Genomic DNA, 19,731 nt, shown 5'->3' with positions numbered 1-19,731 from the left:
GTGGTTCTAGTGATATATGTGGGTGGGTATATACATACAAATATGTGTGTATATGTGTGTGTGTGTGTGTAATTTATCCACACAAATTATTTACATCCTAAACTTGTTTATGGTAAAATAGGTCATAAGTGCTAAGTAATAGTCCAGTAATACCCTTTAATCTTTGTGACTACTAGAAGTTATAAACTTTTCTTTATGATCACCCGGAAATTTAATTTCTCATTTCCAAATAAATGTAGGTAGCATTGAGGGCTCACTATATGCCACGTGACATGTATGCCCTTAAACATCAAACCACAGGCATTTTTGTTTTTTGTTTTATGAGGAAAAAACAAAACGGTTTTGGAAACTTTTTTTAAAGTAATGATTTTTTTAAAAAAAAAAATCCATTTTATTCAACTACTTGTGAAAGCAGTTTGTATAGTACTTTACATGGAGATGATCTGCTGAGTTAGACCTTAAAATGGAGGCAATAATCTAAATTCCCTGGAACACTCTCCACGATACACAGTACTGGCAGAGGAAAGCACACTTTCACCGAGTCCCACAGCAGGCCTTTGCTCTCCTTGCGCAGGGATCAGGTTCTGAGACCTGGCCTCACAAGCTGCAGTTCTAAAGGTGGCACTTTATCCATATTTTTTCTCAACAAAAAGACAAAAATTATAAAGTTGCTTTTGCCAAAGCAAGGGTGAAAGTAAGAGATAAAATTAGAAATCAGTTTTCCTATTCCTCATGCTTATTCTTTAGCGTTACTTTATTCTTTCCATTTGGTAATTTTTCCAGTCATTACATTGGTCTGTGTGTGGCCTGGTATAATTCAGTGCTTAAACATGAAGATTTAGGACAAGACCTCTGTTTATTCCCAAACATTCTAGGGTGAAATGAAATCAGGTTATCATGTGAAAAAAATAGGTAGCATTCTGGAAAAAAAAGTAGTTAACTGAGTCTTACATCTGTTATTTTTTTTTTGTTCTCTGGAGGAATGAGTAGTGGCTACAACTTTTGGTGGATGCCTTTTTAGAAGTGTAAACAGAAGGGAATGTGGTGGGGGGGCGGGGGGGGGCGACACAAAGATGCCAAGAAATAAGCAGAGAAAGAAGAGAAACATTGTTAAACGTAGACAAGGAAAGTCCACATTTTGTAGGCTACTGAAAATTCTTATGCTTCTAAAATTTTATGAAATGCGAAATGTAGCTATTTGTACCTATAAACTATATCATTTTTCAGTTATTGACTAACTGAAAGATAGTTGTGTATCACGTTGAACAAATTCAAGATGTGCTTCCATCTTTGCCAATTTTAATTGTATTTTAGTTTAAATAGAATATTTTAGTTTTAATAGTTAAATAGTAAATAGTTAAGTTTTAAATCATATTAACTGTAGTTAGTTAAAAGTATAGGATTTAAATTATAATCTAGTTTAATATAGTATAGGATTTAAGGTGTAGTATAGTTTAGTATTTAAAGTATATTCTATGAGTTCCCTGGTGGCTCAGCAGGTTAAGGATCCAGCATTGTCACTGCTGTGGCTCTGGTGACAGCATGTGCGTGGGTTTGATCCCTAGCCTGGAAACTTCCACATGCCACAGTTGTGGCCAAAATAAATAAATTAATATAGTTACTATAGTCTAGTTTATTAATTTAATTTCAACTTTAAAACATTTCCAAAATAGCCTTTTGCTTACTTTCAAAACTTGATTTGTTTAAACTTGAAAGTTGTTTACAAATAACTTATATGCAGAATGGTCTACAGGAAAGCTTTCAAATGATTGTTCTTCTAATTTCACATTTAAATAAGAATAACCAAAGAGTTAGTTTCTTGTCAATGTTGCTGTTCTTATACAATATATAGAGTCATTGTTTACTGGAGATTTTTAAGCTTTGCAGGCTTATGTGAATTGTATCTTGGTAGTTCTTTAAAACGCATATGTAAACAAAAACGAATTATTTGAGTCATGAGATACTGATAATTATGGCGTTATCATATTTTAATAAACGTGACTTAACTGTGTTTGACTTACTATTCTAAAAAGAGTTAAAATAAAATTCTAAAAAGTTAGGCACATCTTTTATCAATTTGTATGCTTGTTTATGTTTCACATGTCTAAGACAGTGGAAGACCAGTCACCAAAAAGAATAAGGAGATCATATGATAGGAAAATACGAAGTCAAATATCTTACATTTATAGTATTCTGAATGTTGACTGTATTTAGTTACAAATCTGTTTCCTTTCAAGCACTTACTGAGTTCTCAGTCCTTAAGCCATGTCTGCATGAAGCAACTGACTTGAGTGTTTTGATCCAAACCTTTTTTTTTTTTTTGGCAACCTTTTATTTGCCAGCAATGAAAATGTTTTGAAAGGCAAATAAATGTTTTTGTGGGTAGACTTTTCTGTGCAATGTGAGACTTTATTTAGTGATCGTACCTTCCTGTATTCTGAATAAGAAATTAATGTTGGAGAGAACGATGCATGGCTTAACATTTATTAATACCAGTTTTGTGTACCTGGACATCTCTCATAAGTTTGTCTTGAGGGTTAAATGAGATGATATATAAAGGCATGAAGCATAGGATGGTGCATTAAGTAAATGTCAGCATGAAAAAAGGAGCATCAGCTTCTGTATAAACCTGAGTGATATATGTTTCTTATCTCCTGACCTTCTCAAAACCCCAATAAATAACAGCAGTAACAATTTTGAAAAGCATAAATCTATGAAGATCAAGAAAAATATGAGATTAAATAGCAGATGAGACATAACAGAAACCGTGGAAGCTGAAAAGTGCATAGAAACACTGAAAGGTTCAGCAGATTAGAGAAAGAGGAAACCTTGGAACTGGAAAAAAATCAGGATTCAAGGTACCTCTGAAGATAGAGGTCTTAGCAGGATGAAGAACAGGAGAAATGGTAGAAAGTAAAAGAGCAGTTTTACCCCAGTAACCTGTGAAAACCATACAGGCCATCAGGTACCTCTTTGCCATTCTGGCAGAACAGTATCGCTTTACTCTCTGGAACGGCTGAATAAAAAGGACTCTGGTATGAGAGATCCCAGACAAAAAGACCACCAGCATTCAATTAATAGATATTCTAGAAAGAATCTAGGAAAGAGAAGGAAAGACATTCTCAGTGTAATCCAAGAAAATTTTCCAGACTTGGAGGAAAAGAATATGTAGGTTACAGTATCACTGTGAGTACCAGGAAAATAGATGAAAAAGATCCTCACCAAGTCGTGGCACCATGAAATTCTAAATTTTTAGGTATGAAGAGAATCATAGTAAAAGTTTCTCAGTGGGGGCTGGGGCGGGGAAGGAGAGGAATCGCATAAAGGGTTAGGAATTAGAAAACAAAACAAAACAAAAACACCTGACTCCTCAAAAGCAACATTTTAAGCTAGAAGACAATGGAGCAATGTCTTTAAAATTCTGAAGGAAAATGATTTTTAATCCCAAACTCTATACCTAGTTAGATTATCAATTGAATATAAGGGTGGCATAAATGAATTTTCAGACATGCAGGATCTTTAAAACTTTATTTTCCATACACCCTTTTCCAGCAAACTATCAGAGCTATTTTTCAGCTGCACCTCCTACTGGAGGAGGGAGATAAATACTGCAGTTTGAGTTCATTTTGGTTAACTGCCTATTTGTAAACGTTGATCAGTATTCTTCAAAGGAGCATAACGGAATCCAGAGTTCTAACAGTATCATTTATAGTATATCAGATAAAATAAAAAATTCCTTAAAATATGAAGTAATAAGAAAACATGACCCATACCCAAGGGAAAAGACAAAATGGTGACTGACTCTGAGATGACCCAGATGTTGAAATAACAGACAGGCTTTTTTTTTTTTTAAAAGAGCAGCTATTATAACTGTGCTCAGAAACAACAAAGGAAACTTCTACAGGATGTGCTTCACCAAAATAAAGGAAATAAATTTGGTAAGAACAAATAAGATCAAGAATACAAAAATCTAAAGAGTAATTGTTGAGGAGAGTCTGGCAATTTCCAGATGAGTCTCTGAGGAAGAAAAAGAAAACAATAAAATTGAAAGAAATCCTTATATGTTTTAAGCCTTTCAAATAATGTAAATGAAATAGTATTACATTCACAAAAAAATAAGCCAAAAAGGAAAAGAAATTCTTAACTACAAGAAAAAAAAAAAAATTGGAGTTCCCATCGTGGCTCAGTGGAAACAAATCAGACTAGTACCCATGAGGACACTGGTTTGATACCTGGCCTGTCTCAGTGGGTTAAGGATCCGGCATTGCCAAGAGCAGTGGTGTAGGTCACAGATGTGGCTCGGATCTGGCCTTGCTGTGGCTGTGGTGTAGGCTGGTGGCTACAACTCATATTGGATCCCTAGCCTGGGAACCTCCATGTGCCATGGGTACAGCCCTAAAAAAAAAAAAAAAAGTAAGTTGTAAAAAAGAAATTTGATTGTAGTGGCCAAGCTATAGCAGTGTTTATGCAGTCATAATAATATAAACACTAGATGTTAATTTAACACAAAAATTGTATATTAGAAGGGGATGGTTAAATATGAGTCACTTAAGAACACTAAATCTTCTTCATTTTTCCATTGTAAGAAGTCAGAAGATAGTACTAAAGCTGAAAAATAGAACAGCATTATAAGCATATTTCAGATATGGAAGTAAATAACAGAAGAACGAGCTAGGAAAGTTGAAAGGATTTGCCTTTGAAAGTAGAATTACAGATTGGAAAGAAATATGGCTAAGTATTCCTGTCTGCAATTATATATTATTTGACTTTTAATGTTACATACATTTTGACTTCGTAATTTTTAAACTAAATAGTGGTAATGCACATAGCACAGGTGACTGTACTGCCTAAGTACAAAGTAGTACTCATAAATGGTATCTGTAATTACTACTAAGATTATTATTAACTCTCCTTCTAGTCCTTCAAATCATTGCTCACCCATTTCAGTTTGAAAAGAAACATACGAAACTGCAAATCTAGGGAAGTTATTTGACGTATCTGAAGTTGTGCAGCTACATAGTGGTACCAGTAGAACTGGAGTCCAGATTTCCTAATACCTGGTTCCTTCATTCTCAGCGTGAAGGATTCAGAGAGGATCTTGAGGTGCTCTATGGCTGATAAATACGGTTGCAAGCAGAGCTGTCCTTTCCCAGCCTAACCTGGTATCTGTCCTGATAACTAGTGTGTGATAGACAGATGGGTAGAAAAATAGACAAGTAAATCTTGGGGCAGGTGACAACCTACCCTAAGATTTTGCCTCTTCATCACATCACATAGCTTTCAACAATTCCTGTCTTTACTGTGCATTTATTTACTATTTATTCTCAGAAAGGAAGGAGCCAGGGATTTAGCCAGAATCCAAAGGAAAGAGTTGCAGTAAAAGTGTGGTTAAAATGGAACATGTTTAGGATGCTACTGATTACGAAAGCCTTGAATTGATTTTGCTATACTTTTATTAGAGAAATCTTTCTGCTAAATCTACCTGGGTCCCAGCCAGCTGTAGGGTTATTGACTTCATCTAGCTCAATTCATTTATATTGAGACGGGGAAACTGAAAATTGCCACAGGGAGATGGATTGCCAACACTTAACAAACATAAGCTGCCTCTTGGGGGAAGATATTGTTCAGAAGGAAGTTGGGAGGTCAGAGTGTTAAGTAGCTGGCTGAGGAAGATAAAGAAACTTGCTGAGAACTATAGTTAGGATACTGTAAACTGAGCGTATAAGCTCTGTGCCTAGGTTAGGTAACACACTATTGAATGAAGGTAATCATGGATCTTTTATTTTTTTGGAAAATGATTTTGAAGCCTGTATTTTAAAGAAGAAAGTCCTGCATCCCATAAGGAACCAAGACTTTCTCATAATTTGAGTACAGTACTGTATTAGGATTCTCCAGAAAAGCAGACATCAATAGGATACATGTATGTATGTGTTTCCACAGACAGATTCATTATAAGGAATTGACTTGCTTGGTTTTAGAGGCTCAGAATCCCAGGTTTGGTGATTGTAAGCCAAAGACCCAGGAGAGGCAGAATGTAGTTCAAGTCCAAGTCCAAAAGCCTAAGAACCAGGAGATGTTTCAGTCCAAATCAAAAGACTGGAAGAGATCTATGTCCCAGTTCAAGGCAGTCAGGCAGAAGGAGTTCCCTTCTGTTCAGCCTTTTTGTTCCATTCACTGCTTCACCTGATTGGTTGAGGCCCACTAACAATAGCAGTGGCAGTCTGCTTTACTCAGCTAGGGATTCAGATGTTTCTCTCATCCAGAAATACTCTCACAGCCACACTCAGAATAATGCCTGACCACAAGTCCGGGCATCTCATGGCCCAGTCAAGTTGACACATAAAATTAATCATCACAAGTACACAAAGGCATAAAGATAGAACCAAAATTACTGGAGCTTAGATGTAGAATAATATGATAGGAAAAACAAGAAAGCTTATGAAACGAAGATACGGGGAAAATCTATGAGTAAGTCAAGTCCTTAAAGACCACATTGAAGTCAGATAACAATGAATTATTATAGGTCCTGAAACAAGAATAGTGGATGTTATATTTGAGAAAGATGATTTGAACACTTAAATCTAGGATGCATCACTATTTAGAGACATTGAAATTTAGAAAGTAAGCAAAAAGCTCTAAGGCCTAGACTCAGATGAATACTGGGGAAGTAGAGAGCAAATTCAAGACCTTGAGCAGATGAAAACAACAAAATCAACAGAAGTTGGTGAAAATAAAATAAGGTGAGAAAAAAATTGTTTGAATGTTAGTGTCATTGATAGCAATGAGAAATTGAGAAGACATTTTGGGATCAAAGATGAGGCATTTAATATTTGTGATGTTAAAATATACCTTTTATGCTCAGGCTGCAAATAAAGAATTATAAAATATTTAAATGCAAACATGATGAGTGTTAATACACTACGGGAAATTTTTTTCTTTTAAACGGTTGTTACAAGTATATTATTTTTAGTTTACTTTGAAGAGTAGAAATAATATTTATCAGAAAAAAAATGCTGTAAATGAGTTGCTGTTATCGCAGAATCACGTTTTTTAGCAAAATATTTTAGTAAGTTGCAAATAAATCTCCATAAGGTTACTGTCACCATACTTTCATCCATACAGTTAAGAAAATTAACTTTGTATCCTCATTCAGCTAGTATTGAGTCTTAAAAGTATTCCTCTTCTCTGTTAATTTTTACATATTTTATGCTACAATTAAACATACACTACTTTTACTGTAATAAAATAATTGTAAAATGTCCTATCATTTCATGTCATTTTAATTACTGACAGAAATATCTGACTTGCTATAGTGAAGTACAACTGCCATTTATTTTCAAGGATTCAAAAATTGAGGGATATTTCTTAGAATGTAAAATCAACTTTTTTTTTTTTTTTTTTAAACACTGAAGGTATTAGGAATATTTCGTGATTTTGATTTCCTGGTTCTAGTGTGGTTTTCACACTAAATCCACCATTGCTGAGCCCAGCCTCCTTATGGAACTGAACTGCCATGCTGCTAACTTGCTTTTTTAAAGCTTGTGTTACTAAAGGAGTTTCTTCCCTCTTTCTTGTAATTGTAGACAGAAATTCTAGAAGTAAACTAATGGGCAATAAACACTTACGTGTGATCACTGTGATGCATTAATAAGTTTTCTCTCCTCACTTGCTGGAGAGAAGGTGAGAGTGTGGGGGAGGTGACTTTGGCATATGGCACACATCAGGGCCAGGTAGCTTTGGTGCGGTAATACGGTGGCAACTTTTGGTCCTGGGGACTCACTCCATGGGAATCCAGGGCATACTGGAGAGAACTAGCAATGCCAGTGCTAGTAAAGGTACTAGGTTAGGCAAGGGAATTTGTAAGAGGTAGATGAAAAATAAAAATAAGCATTTTTCTGCAAATTATAACAGCACAACCATGACATAAATCCCAGATCCTTGCAATAGTTGTGTACTGGTTTTGAAAGGTATTTTAAATGGCTGACTCTTCTGTGTCCTTATTTTCCTTTTTTTTTTTTTTCCTTCCTTGCTTGTTGAATGTGTTTGTGAACTGACATTTTGGAGAATGTTAGAGGTACAGGTTATTTTATAGAATGTGGATAAACAGGTGGTTAGTTGGGAAAACTATTTAGGGATGTCTGCTTATCCTGATCCTTTCTTACCATGAGCAAAATTACTTGTATCTATATAGTATCTTTGAGTTTTCAAATCATCACCATTCTTCATTGAAGAAAATAGAAAGTTACTTGACAGGGCTCCTCCCAGTTCTGTGTGTGTGTCCAGACCAGTGGATACTGAGCCCATATTCCTCTCCACATTGATTGTGTGTATTTTATACTGTGATAGAAATGTTTTTATTTGAAAAAAACACATGTACACATGTTTCCCTGATATCCTTCCAGTTTTTAGAAAAATATATTCACATTTTTTCCTGCTGAAAACTTAGTTTCTTTCTGGGTAGATACATCATCTTTTTAAAAACCTTCCCCCCAAGATTTCTTTTTAAATGGTTCACAGTTAAATTTAAATTTCTATATTTAGGTAGAATTATGTTTATATACCAACCACCAGTATCCAGGAAATTCAGTGGTAAGGCTGACACATAGGGAGTTTATAGTCTATTTTGTAGTCTGTGTATTTAGACAAGGTTTGAAGCTTACTTAGCAAAATCACTTGAACATTCAGAATTTCTTTAGTACAAAATGCACTATTTGATTTCTTATAATTGCTAAGATAACACTGTGTCACTTTTTAAAGATTAGCCCTTAGGAATATGTGTTAGATTTATTCCTTTCAAAGAAGGATGCATTCAGAAATAACCTTTATATGTAAATATTTTTATAATAATGGAATAGAGTTGGTTTGGTGCAGTCACCATGGTTTGATCAAATTTGGAAGAAGTTACAGGCACATTTTTTGCAGTGTTTTCTCCAACATCTTTATTTTTTTCAGCTGGATGTATTTTATGTTGCTTCCAACTAATCAAAATAAGAAACTGATTTTGCCTGTGCCAAAAAATAGAACTATCATTTTTCACATTCTTTTATATTCCAGGTCATTTTCAAGTAAGATTGTGTTTCTAGGACTTCTGAATTCCAGAAAAACTCTTGACTTTGTAGATATAAGGGCCCAGATGAACATTTCACGGGGAATCTAACTTTTCATGCAGTATGTTTTGTGTTGTGCATTCCAGATACAGTTAACTTTTTGTGTGTATGTGATTAGTGTGGAAAGAAATTAATGCAGTCCAGTATTATGATTTATGGACTGAATCCTTTGCCCACTGAAGACTTGCCAAAACTAAAACTATTTTTTTTCCTTTGGATATTAGAAACAGCTACTGTTTTTGTTGATCTTTTAAAGTTCTGAATGGGCCTATTTCAAATCATACCAGCATGGGAGCTCAGATTAATAATATACTTATTCAACCAGTGATACTGAGTGAAACCATTGCTCACATGGATATGAGGATAAAATTTCATAAAATTATTTTCAGGTGCATTAATGCATTTCTGGAAGCTGCACATGATTTTTCTTTGCATGAAAGAAATCAAGGATTTCTGTTTATTGTATCAGTTACAGGTGGGCTTGTAAGTTAATTTAATTGCATTTTTTTATACCTTTAAACATAAGGTATTTTGCTTTTAAAAGCAGCAATGTGATTGCTGGATTATTCCCAAAGGTTTTTAACTCTTAGTATATCTCTGTTAAGACATCATGACTGTGGAATATTTAATTTAGATTATTGAGAAAAATTCCCTTTGTTTTTAGTTACAGCAAGCTGCTGAAGTTTCTCAGCTTCGGGGAGCAAGAGTAATCTCTGCTGAAGATCTTCTGTTTTTGATGCGCAAAGATAAGGTAATATGAAACAATTTCATTGTTAAAAGGGCCATGCTTGGTGCTTAATTAACACTTGCATAAGAAAATTACGTATCATTGTTACATAACTTTCCCATTGGAATCATAACTATGGAACTAATGTTTTAGTCTTAATAATTTGCACTACAAAATCATTTACTACAAAAGAAATGTTTTTTTTTTTTTAATTTTCACGTGGGCAAGGACACTTTTGTAAAACTGTGCTGACAACTAATTCTCACTTATCCTTACATATCTATTTAGACATTTTTGTTGCTGTATAATATTCACTAAATAGTGACTGGGTTGCTTCTGGTAACTAGGATATAACTAAGTGACATATGTATTTTTCTTCTAATTTTATGCAGGATTATAGGCTTTCATAGAGTAGTTTTTTAAACTTGAAATACAGGTTTTTTTGTGCCACTGATTAATAGGAAAAAATCAATCAGAATGAATATTCCAATAGCATAAATATACACCACAATGTCTGTTGTTGTTTTTATACTTTAAGACCTACCTGCCTTACTCTCTGAACTCTGCTATTAAAATATTTTAGCTGGTATTTACATGTCTAATTTTGTCATAACTATCTTCCATGAGTAGCTAATCAAAAATATTTTATGACATTTTCCACATTTTCAATAAATTTTCATCTGATAGTTACACATGGAAAAACAAACCAAATAACCACGTGGTAGATGCTATCCCAAGTGAGCACTCAATGCTTAGTTCCTCATATTCTGTCTTTCATCTCTCCATTGTTTTTCCCTGGACTTTAAGATATACTTAGCCATTCCTCTTCTGCCATATCTGTGTGTTTCTGGCTCTGCTTTTTATCAAAAGGCATCTCATCTGACCTTCTGGATATCCTTGTTAGCATCCTTCATAAACCCAGTTACTTTGTGTCGGTAGGACTGAATATTGACCAGTGATGATGTATTTTCTCTTCTTTATGCAGTGGGACTTGGAGATCTACACACTGCACCTTGACCAGTCTACTGTTCAATTTTTAGTTCATTAGCTCTTATTGAAGAATAGAAAGAATATGAAGAATAGAAAGAGAAAAGAAATGTCTTCACTATCAAGAATTTATAATCTGGATTAGGAAATCTGTACAATTTAGTTGAAGAAGCATTTTAAGACATAGCATTTTAAGGTTGTGTGATTAGATGGAGAGGCTATAGGATTTGTTGAAGTGGCGGTTTCTGCCTGGGGTGAGACTCATGCAGTTATATGTAGAATGGAACTAACCAGGATGCAAGTTCAGGAATTCAAGCACACTATGATTATTAGTATGATGCCTCTGGAAATGGATAGAAAGGAAGCATTCAGAAAATAAAGAGTAAGAATATTCAGAATTCGGTGACTTTACCACACTTGGAAAGAGATAGGCACCATACAGCAGTGGTGCTGTGAGGAGGGAGCCTGAAGGTGCTGTTGGCAAAAGCAGGAACAAGGAGCCAGGATTCTTTATGAAGGCAGCTGAAGAGCAGTGGAGTTAGCATCAATCCGTTACAGAATTTATCCAGGCAGTTTTCCTTTTGCATCGACAAAGTTAAACAGGTCATTCACAAAAAATAGTCCACGTTGATGCTTTCCCTGCCTTTGGGGGAAGTCAAAATTTCAAATTGTATGGAAACTTCCGGAACATAAACTAATTGTCAGAGCCCTTCTGTTGTCCAGACTCTTCTTTTTTTTTTTGTCTTTTTTGTCCTTTTTAGGGCCGCACTCGTGGCATATGGAGGTTCCCAGGTTAGGGTTCTAATCAGAGCTGTTGCCGCTGGCCTACACCACAGCCACAGGAACACCAGATCCGAGCTGTGTCTGCGGCCTACACCACAGCTCACGGCAACACCAGATCCTTAACTCACTGAGCGAGGCCAGGGATCAAACCCGAAACCCCATGGTTTCTAGTTGGATTCATTTCTGCTACACCACGACAGGAACTCCTTTCCAGACTCTGCTTAACCAGAATCTTTTTAGCAACTAAGAACATAGCTAAAACATGATAGTTGCCAGTATTCTCATTTTTCCCCTCAAAATAATAATTTTATTTATATGTTGATGTGTTCCAAACAGAATTTAAAGTAGTTTACATGGGTGTAATACATGACAGAATAGAATCTAAAGTACTAAATGAAGTTAGATCAAAGAGAAAAGAAGGATAGCAAAGACCTATATACAGGTGTCTGTCCCTTCTCTTAATAATTCCGTTATAGTCAAGCAGTAGTCATTGACTGCCTCCTAAGTTTCATATAGTGCATTTGGCAGTTCAGCGATTCTCTCATTTATTCCTCAAAATAGTCCTCTAAGGTCAGTACTTTACTTCCTTTGTAAATAAGGAACCTAAGGTTCAAAGGTTAATTTCCCCGTCAGTCCCTGTAGGCTCTAGTTCTAAGACTGTCTTTAATCTGATTTCTCTATATATAAAAAGGAGATAATTGTATTTGTCTATGTCTCAGGGCTGTTGAAAATATCAAGTAGAATGCGTGTGAAAGAGCGTCGTAAAACACATTATGTTATTTTTGTCATTAAGACTCTTAAACCTGAAAGTCAGGAACCAGTAATAATCCATTCTAAGTGAAAGCATACAACATTACAAAGTATTATCAGTTACTTTAAAAGTTAAGCAATATTATAGTCTTCCAACAACCCTAAATAAACCATCATTAAGACTCAGCTATCATTCATCAGCTTTTAGTTTCATGAACATATGTTTCTCAGATTACAAAATGTTTTCCAGAAATATAAAACATAAACCAACTCCTCTAAATAAAAGATTCTCAGAGAATGAAAAAATAATTTAAAAAAAAGCGTGCTTGGCTTTTTAAAGGAGTTGTTACAGACTCCTTGTGCAGATGTTTATAAATTATTTTAAAAGGTAAATTTGGTCTTGAATGAGTTCACAATTCTTTAAAGTCAGTGTGGTTAGCTTAGTATGGAGAGTGTGATATGTATTACCATCTTCAGAAAGAATATAACCAAAATAACCCCAAAAAGCCCCCAAACAATTGTGATTCTGGAGCATCCAGGTACTTGCAAATGGAACATGCTTTTGAAAATGCTTGTGTTGTAGCTTTTATGTTTAATTTGATGACGAAATTTTGTATTTATAGTCTGCCGAGAATTGCTGTACTTTCCCCCAGTGATCCTGGGCTACAAGTTTAATTAAATTTAGTTACCATAGTAGTCTCCAGTCAGTAAAATGAATATGTGTGTAAAGTTTCTGACTTACTTATTTCATGTTTTTAATAGAAAAAACTTAGAAGGCTGCTGAAATACATGTTTTTCCGAGACTACAAATCAAAGATCGTCAAAGGCATCGATGAGGATGATCTTCTGGAAGGTAACCGAAACAGAGCACCAGACTAAATCCAATATGACACATGGATGTCGATGGCATATTTGTATAATGTCGATATAGGTATTCCCATCAGAGTAGAATGTGTATCCTCCTGTTGAATAATGTAGTTTAGAAATTATCCAAATATTTATATAGTTGGCAGGTAAATCTTATGAATTTCCATTTATGTGACTTCAGAGTAATCTGGTATTTTAGTTCTTTCTTTTAATAAAATGACCTATTTCGCATCAGAATATCATGAAACTAAGAAAATTGTGTTGATTTAAAACGTAGTTGATTTTAGCAAGCATAATTTTTCTATCATAAATGTAGGAAGTCAGAACTGTTATATCTTTGCAATTGATATATATGATTTTTTATTAATTTATTATGGAAAGTATATGATATGTTTTATGCTATAAAGTTACCTTATTTTAGTGTGTTATTTCTGTACTGTTTGAAATCTAACAAAAAGCCTGAAAGTAGAATATTTTCCTTAGCGGATTTTCCAACTCAACTCCACATTTTAGGATATTTAGAGAAAATATTTATGTTGCAAAATCAAATAGTGCTAAGCTGAAAATAGATAATTACTAAATAGTACTTGGTAATCAAAATAAATATGTTGTGTTTTTAGAAACAACTCATCTATTTTGCATGAATATAGTCACTGCATCGTAGTGGTCTTCTTTGCTGTAGATACATTTTTAAGTAGCTGAACAAACTCTCCTATATTAAGAAGAATCCCAGAAAACTACTCAAAACCAACTGAAGAATTAATTACCTTTGAAAGAGAACCAGTTGCTTTCTCTGACCCTCAACAAATCAGCAAATGTAATAGCCGTGCAAAAAAAAAATTCTGATCAGATGTTTAATCAGTGTTGTCTATTTAATATTCCTGCAGGCCTCGTAGAATTTAACTCCTGAAAAATAGTTCTCCAAAGGGATTTAAACGTTCCCTTTTATGAATAGCATAAAGGACACAGACTTGGAGCAAAATAGTCTTAAATTACTATTAACCCAGTTTTCTATTTCTCTGTGTCCTTGTGGGTCAGTTTTCTCATTTGTAAATCTGAAGTTATGCTACTTACCATGTAGGGTTCTCATGAGAGTTCAACTCAATGTATGAAAAGCACCTGATACGTTTCTGCCACTGGATAAATGATAGCTGTTAATACCGTGCTTTGAATACCAGGAAGCTCCAGGTAGTGAGACTAGTGTTCAGTTTTACTAACACCATCGTATCAGTTGGATGCCCTCGCCTTCTTATTTACTTCAAATCTCTCCTCTCTATCCTCTAAATTTTCTAATTTTCTGTGTCTTGTATAAAGTTTTAAAATACAGTTGACCCTTAAACACCACAGGGGTTAGAGGTGCCAAGTGTCTGCACCTCTATAGCTTTACAGCTGGCCGTCCATACATGTGGTTCCATGTCCCCAGATTCAACCAAACGAGTATGTATATAGAGTCATGTAGTACTGTAGTACGTATTTAGTGAAGAAATCCATGTATAAGTGGATGCATGTGGTTTAAACCTATGTTCTTCAAGGGTCCACTGTACTTGATTTAATTTGTAAGATAAAATATACTGGTAAAATATATCTAATACTGAGGCGAGACTTTCAGAATGGCTTGTGAGGAGGGTAGTAGACTCTTCTCACTGAAGCACATTTAACTGGTGAAAATTTCAAAGAATAATAAGATTAAGAATAGTTTAAAATCTCTCAAAATTGTCCTAAGGGCAGATAGCAAATGGAGAAACAGTCAAAAAAGTCTACTAAATCTCATTAAGAGCAGTGAGAGTCTGTTGCATTTGAGCCATAATCCACTCCCATCACCTCTTGCCTTCCCTCCTACCCTGTTGCCGCAGCTCAGAATGAAAGAACGTTTACTCTGGACAAGTGTGTCCAAGAACACTGGGCACCTGACTCTCTGTCTCCCAATCTAGGGGGATGTTTTCACCCCAGGATGGCAGGAAGTCAGCATCTCTCATCTCCTTTGGCTCTCTTTTGCAGAACCTCTATCCAGGCAAGCACAGCTGAAAGAAGTGGAGCTTCCACTCATCCTCTAGTAATAGGGAAGCAATATCCCAACCATGGCAGACTGAGAATACTGGGCCTGGGTTGCCCCACCCTAGCTTGCTCACAAGAGGTAAAGCTTCACTCTGGAAGGGACAAGCCTTGAAAACAAAGGGCTCCCACCCCTGCTCAGATCCCCAATCTTAGGTCCAGGAGAATCTTTCTGGGAGAAGCTGATTGCTCTTCCCAACCCCAGCTCCAGTGCAGTGGTGCAAAGAGTCAGCGGAGAGAGCCAGGCCTTAATACAGAGCTCTGCAGCTCTCTTTACAGGGACTGACTGGAAGTTCATGTCTAAAGGTAATTAAAAAACAGTGGAGATCCTGGTGGTGAGCAATTAAAAGGAAGCTGGTCTCTCTATGCTACTAGTAACAAAACCAAAATAGTGCATAAGCTAAAAGTTTAACAAAGAAGGAGTTCCCATCGTGGCACAGTGGTTAATGAATCTGACTAGGAACCAAGAGGTTGCAGGTTCTATTCCTGGCCTTGCTCAGTGGGTTAAGGATCCGTGAGCTGTGGTGTATGTCGAAGACATGGCTCGGATCCCGAGTTGCTGTGGTTCTGGCGTAGGCCGGTGGCTACAGCTCCAATTAGACCCCTAGCCTGGGAACCTCCATATGCCATGGGAGCGGCCCTAGAAAAGGCAAAAAGACAAAAAAAAAATTTAACAAAGAAAAGAGATAGCTAAGAAGAGTCTTCCTGGGGTCAGAGCAAAACCTAAAGGCTGGCAAATCTTGATTCTTCAGAGTAACCCAAAATTATTTAGATCTGTGGAGAAATTTATGCCCAAACGTATTATCAAAACAATAGAGCAGTCAGCCAGCAGTTAGTAGAAGCTAACAGCTGTGTGTGATCTGATAGAGTTAGACTAGCCAGATGTTTAATGGAGAGATCAGGTGATTGAGGGGACTGTTCACATGTTCAAGGCTGTGCCCCCTGAAGAACAGCATCCAAGGCTGCACACTGTGAGGGGGAATAAGACTTTATTGAACTAATCTAGTCCAGCCAAGTCACTAAACAAATAACCACAAAGCAACCAATGACAACAAGCCCCAGAATGGAGAGGGAATTATTATCAAGAGTTGCTATAATATATGATTTAAAATGTTCATTTTCAACAATTGCAACAAAATATTAGACATGCAAAGAAACAGGTATGTATGATCCATTAAAAAAGGAAAAATGAGCAGACAACACAAACTGCCTTTGAGGGGGTCCAAGATGCTGGGCTTAGCAAAAACTTCAAGGAGGTATTGTAAATGTGCTCAAAGAACTAAAGGAATCCATGTATAAATAACAAAAGGAAGGTATAATTACAGCATCTCACAAAATAGGGAGTGTCATTTAAGAGACAGAAATTACAGAAACAAGCGGAAATTCTGGAGTTGAAAAGTACAGTGACTGACATGAAAAATTCAGTAGAGTCACCCAGTAGTGGCTTTGAACTGGGAAAAGAAACAATCAGTGAACTCGAAGGCAGTTTATTAAAGATTGTATAATCTAAAGAATAAAGAGAAAAAGAGAAGGAAGAAAAATTAACAGTGCTTTAGAAAAGTATGAGACACCACTAGGCAAGCCAGCATATGCATAATGGACTACGAAGGAAAGGAAATAGAAAAAAAGAGCAGAAAAAAGACTCAAATAATGATGGAAAATCTTCCCACTTTGATGAAAAATATTAATCTACACATCCATGCATCTCAGCAAGCTCCAAATAGAATGAACATGTAGAAATCCACACTCAGACACATCCTAATAGAAATACTACAAGAACAAAGAGAAAATCATGAAAATCACAAAAGAAAATCATCTCATCACAGGCAGTGGAACCCCAACAATATTAATAGCTGACTTCTCATTAACAATATAGGTCATATAGCAGAGGGATAACATTCAAAGTGCTGACAAGAAAAACTTTCAACAAATAAGAAATGTATTCAGCAAAACATTCTTTCAAAAACGAAGGCAAAACAAAGATATTCCCAGATAAACAAAAACTTGGGAAATTACTTGCTAGCAGACCCATATAAAAAAATGCTAAAGGAAGTTCTTCAGCCTGAAAACAAGTTGTATCAGACAATACTTTGAATCCACACACACACACACACACACAGCATCTATAAAGGTAATTATGTAGGTAAATACAAGAGAAAATATAATTGCAGTGTATTTTCCATTCTTAATAGATGTGAAAGCAATTCTTTGAAATAACGTATATAATTATAATGTTGAGTCCATAACACATCTACTTCTATATGCTACCGTTCGGGAGAAGAGTAGTATGGTTAGTCGAGAGAAGAGTAGTGTAGTTAACAGTAGCAACATCAAGTGAGGTGGATGGTAACAAAGCTATGTTGGGGTAAGAAGTTAGAGTTTTTCTTGTCACCCTAAGATGTTTGGGTTGTCTTTATTTGGTATATGATCATGTAATTCATCACATTAAAAAAAAAATCTAGCCTTTTCTCACTCATGTCTTCACACTGATACTTAATTTACCTTCAACTGTATTAATTACCAATTGCAGTATTTCATTCCTTCCTAACCTTTTGCAGTAATTTTCTCAGTGTTATATTTTGCTTCTAAATAATTACAGCAGTTTTATCTCTTATGAGAAAAAGATCTCATCCCATAGGTTTCAAATATATTGCCATAGTAGTATAAGTAATATTTTCTTCTTTTAATTTCATGTGTCATTCATGATTTTTTTGTCTTTGCTTTTATTTATTTTCTTACCTAGGCTTGCCTTAGCAGGCTTCTTTTTCCAAGTCTGAGAGCCCTTCCTTTTTTTTGTAAGGAATTTTAATCAGTCCATTCACACTCTTATTGTGGTAATTGATCATTTGGTTTTATTCTCAGTCTTATTCATGACATATGATTTAATTCTGCATGACTTACACTTTTTTTGGATGCAAGGATTCTCCCTTTAAAGATTATTTTGAGAGCATTCCAACTCTGAATTGTATATGCAGTATTCGATACATAGAATGATTAGGGCTGATATAAGCCTATTTAAGAATGTTTCCTTTTTCCTTCCCTTATTTTTGTGAAGACAAAATGAGTGGCAGCAATAACGCGAACAAAAGACAAAAAATCGCTCAAGACTTTCTCAACTCTATTGACCAAACAGGAGAACTCCTGGCGATGTTTGAAGAGGATGAAATTGATGAAGTTAAACAAGAAAGGATGGAGGTATAGTACATTCTTCCCTTCTTAGAGTAATAGAATAACTATTGCAGGGCATATTCTATTGGGTTCTATTCTTATGTTCTTTCAGTGTTGCCTGAAGTTTCATGGGTGAAGGCAGCTTTGTGCATTGGAGTAGCCCTGGAAAAGATATCAAACTCTGCCTTCATGTTGACTTTAGGAAACAACATCAGTTTTCCATTCCTTTGTCTCTTCCTTTGGATGAGTAGATTTCTGTAAGCTTCCTTCAGGATCTTATTTTTACTAATACTATTTTATTGCAGAAAATCTAGTTTATAACTAACTATTTCCTTAATTTTTGTTCCAAACCATCCAGTTATTTTTGTGGGCAAAGGTAGTTGTTACTGCTTTTGTGTTGGCGTATAGTGCAAAGAGCTATTTTTCAGGCTGTATTTGTAGACCCTGGTTGGACTCATAGCTAAGATAGTATCCTCACTGTAAAACAAAGATAGTGACATGTGTTTGGACTCCCTGGGCATGTTGTAACAATGGATATGAAAATTGTATGCCTTCTGTTTCCCTTCGCTATCTGTTCATAAAATTGTTTCCTTTAATACTTCTGGAAAAAATAACAAGTAATGATTCATTTCATGCGAGTGCCTACCAAAATACAAGACATTATTCTTATCATTCTTGTTCATGTAATACTTTGCCATGTAAAAAAGAAAATCTCCATTTTTTCCCCCTTCTCTTTAAACTGAGCAAGAGCGGTGGTTCCAGAACTCTGAAAGATCATGCTAAGTGCCTACTTTATCATAGTCTCTATGCATGCTAAAAATATAATTACTTCATGTTAAATTTTGGAGGAAGTCCAATAGACATACATGCTTTATAAACTTTAACAACCTTCTTTAAAGAATTAGTATGCTTAGATCATGAACTGTGATCTAAAGGCAGGGTTCTTCTTAGGTATCAATTACCTTAGAAATGTGTGGTTATCTTGGTTTGGGGCAACTGCAAATGGTTTTAGTTCAACTTCGCCTTGGGCCAAAAACATGCTAAGTTGTCCAAAGCAGAAGATAAACATATATTTCTGATGTCATTATGGCCTAAACAGGATATGATTCTTTAGTGGCATGGTTTCAGTTATGAAGCATTACACAGAGAGCAAATATTGTTTGCGCTTTATTTTTAAAACATTTTTTATATTATACAAATGGGAACTAAGAAAAATTTATTTAGGAAAGACTGTACATAAAACATTAGTAAAATTGAACAAGTAGCTATTCAGTTTTGATGGGAAAAGCT

The 19,731-nt window shown here is 35.3% G+C and overlaps 1 protein-coding gene across 1 annotated transcript in view; it reads left to right on the top strand.

The window, feature by feature from the left end:
* Positions 1-19,731, top strand: part of SUPT3H (SPT3 homolog, SAGA and STAGA complex component) — a 395,053-nt gene that overhangs the window by 254,281 nt on the left and 121,041 nt on the right. Inside the window, exons 4-6 of the mRNA XM_047794878.1 lie at positions 9,772-9,858; positions 13,117-13,207; positions 18,329-18,468. Coding sequence (XP_047650834.1) covers positions 9,772-9,858; positions 13,117-13,207; positions 18,329-18,468 — 318 coding nt within the window. The remainder of the gene's footprint in view (positions 1-9,771; positions 9,859-13,116; positions 13,208-18,328; positions 18,469-19,731) is intronic.

This window comes from Phacochoerus africanus, chromosome 9 (genome assembly GCF_016906955.1).
Source record: "Phacochoerus africanus isolate WHEZ1 chromosome 9, ROS_Pafr_v1, whole genome shotgun sequence".
Taxonomy (NCBI): domain Eukaryota; kingdom Metazoa; phylum Chordata; class Mammalia; order Artiodactyla; family Suidae; genus Phacochoerus; species Phacochoerus africanus.
The sequence above is the reverse complement of the archived record's forward strand: the minus strand, read 5'-3'. Positions and strand labels throughout refer to the sequence as shown.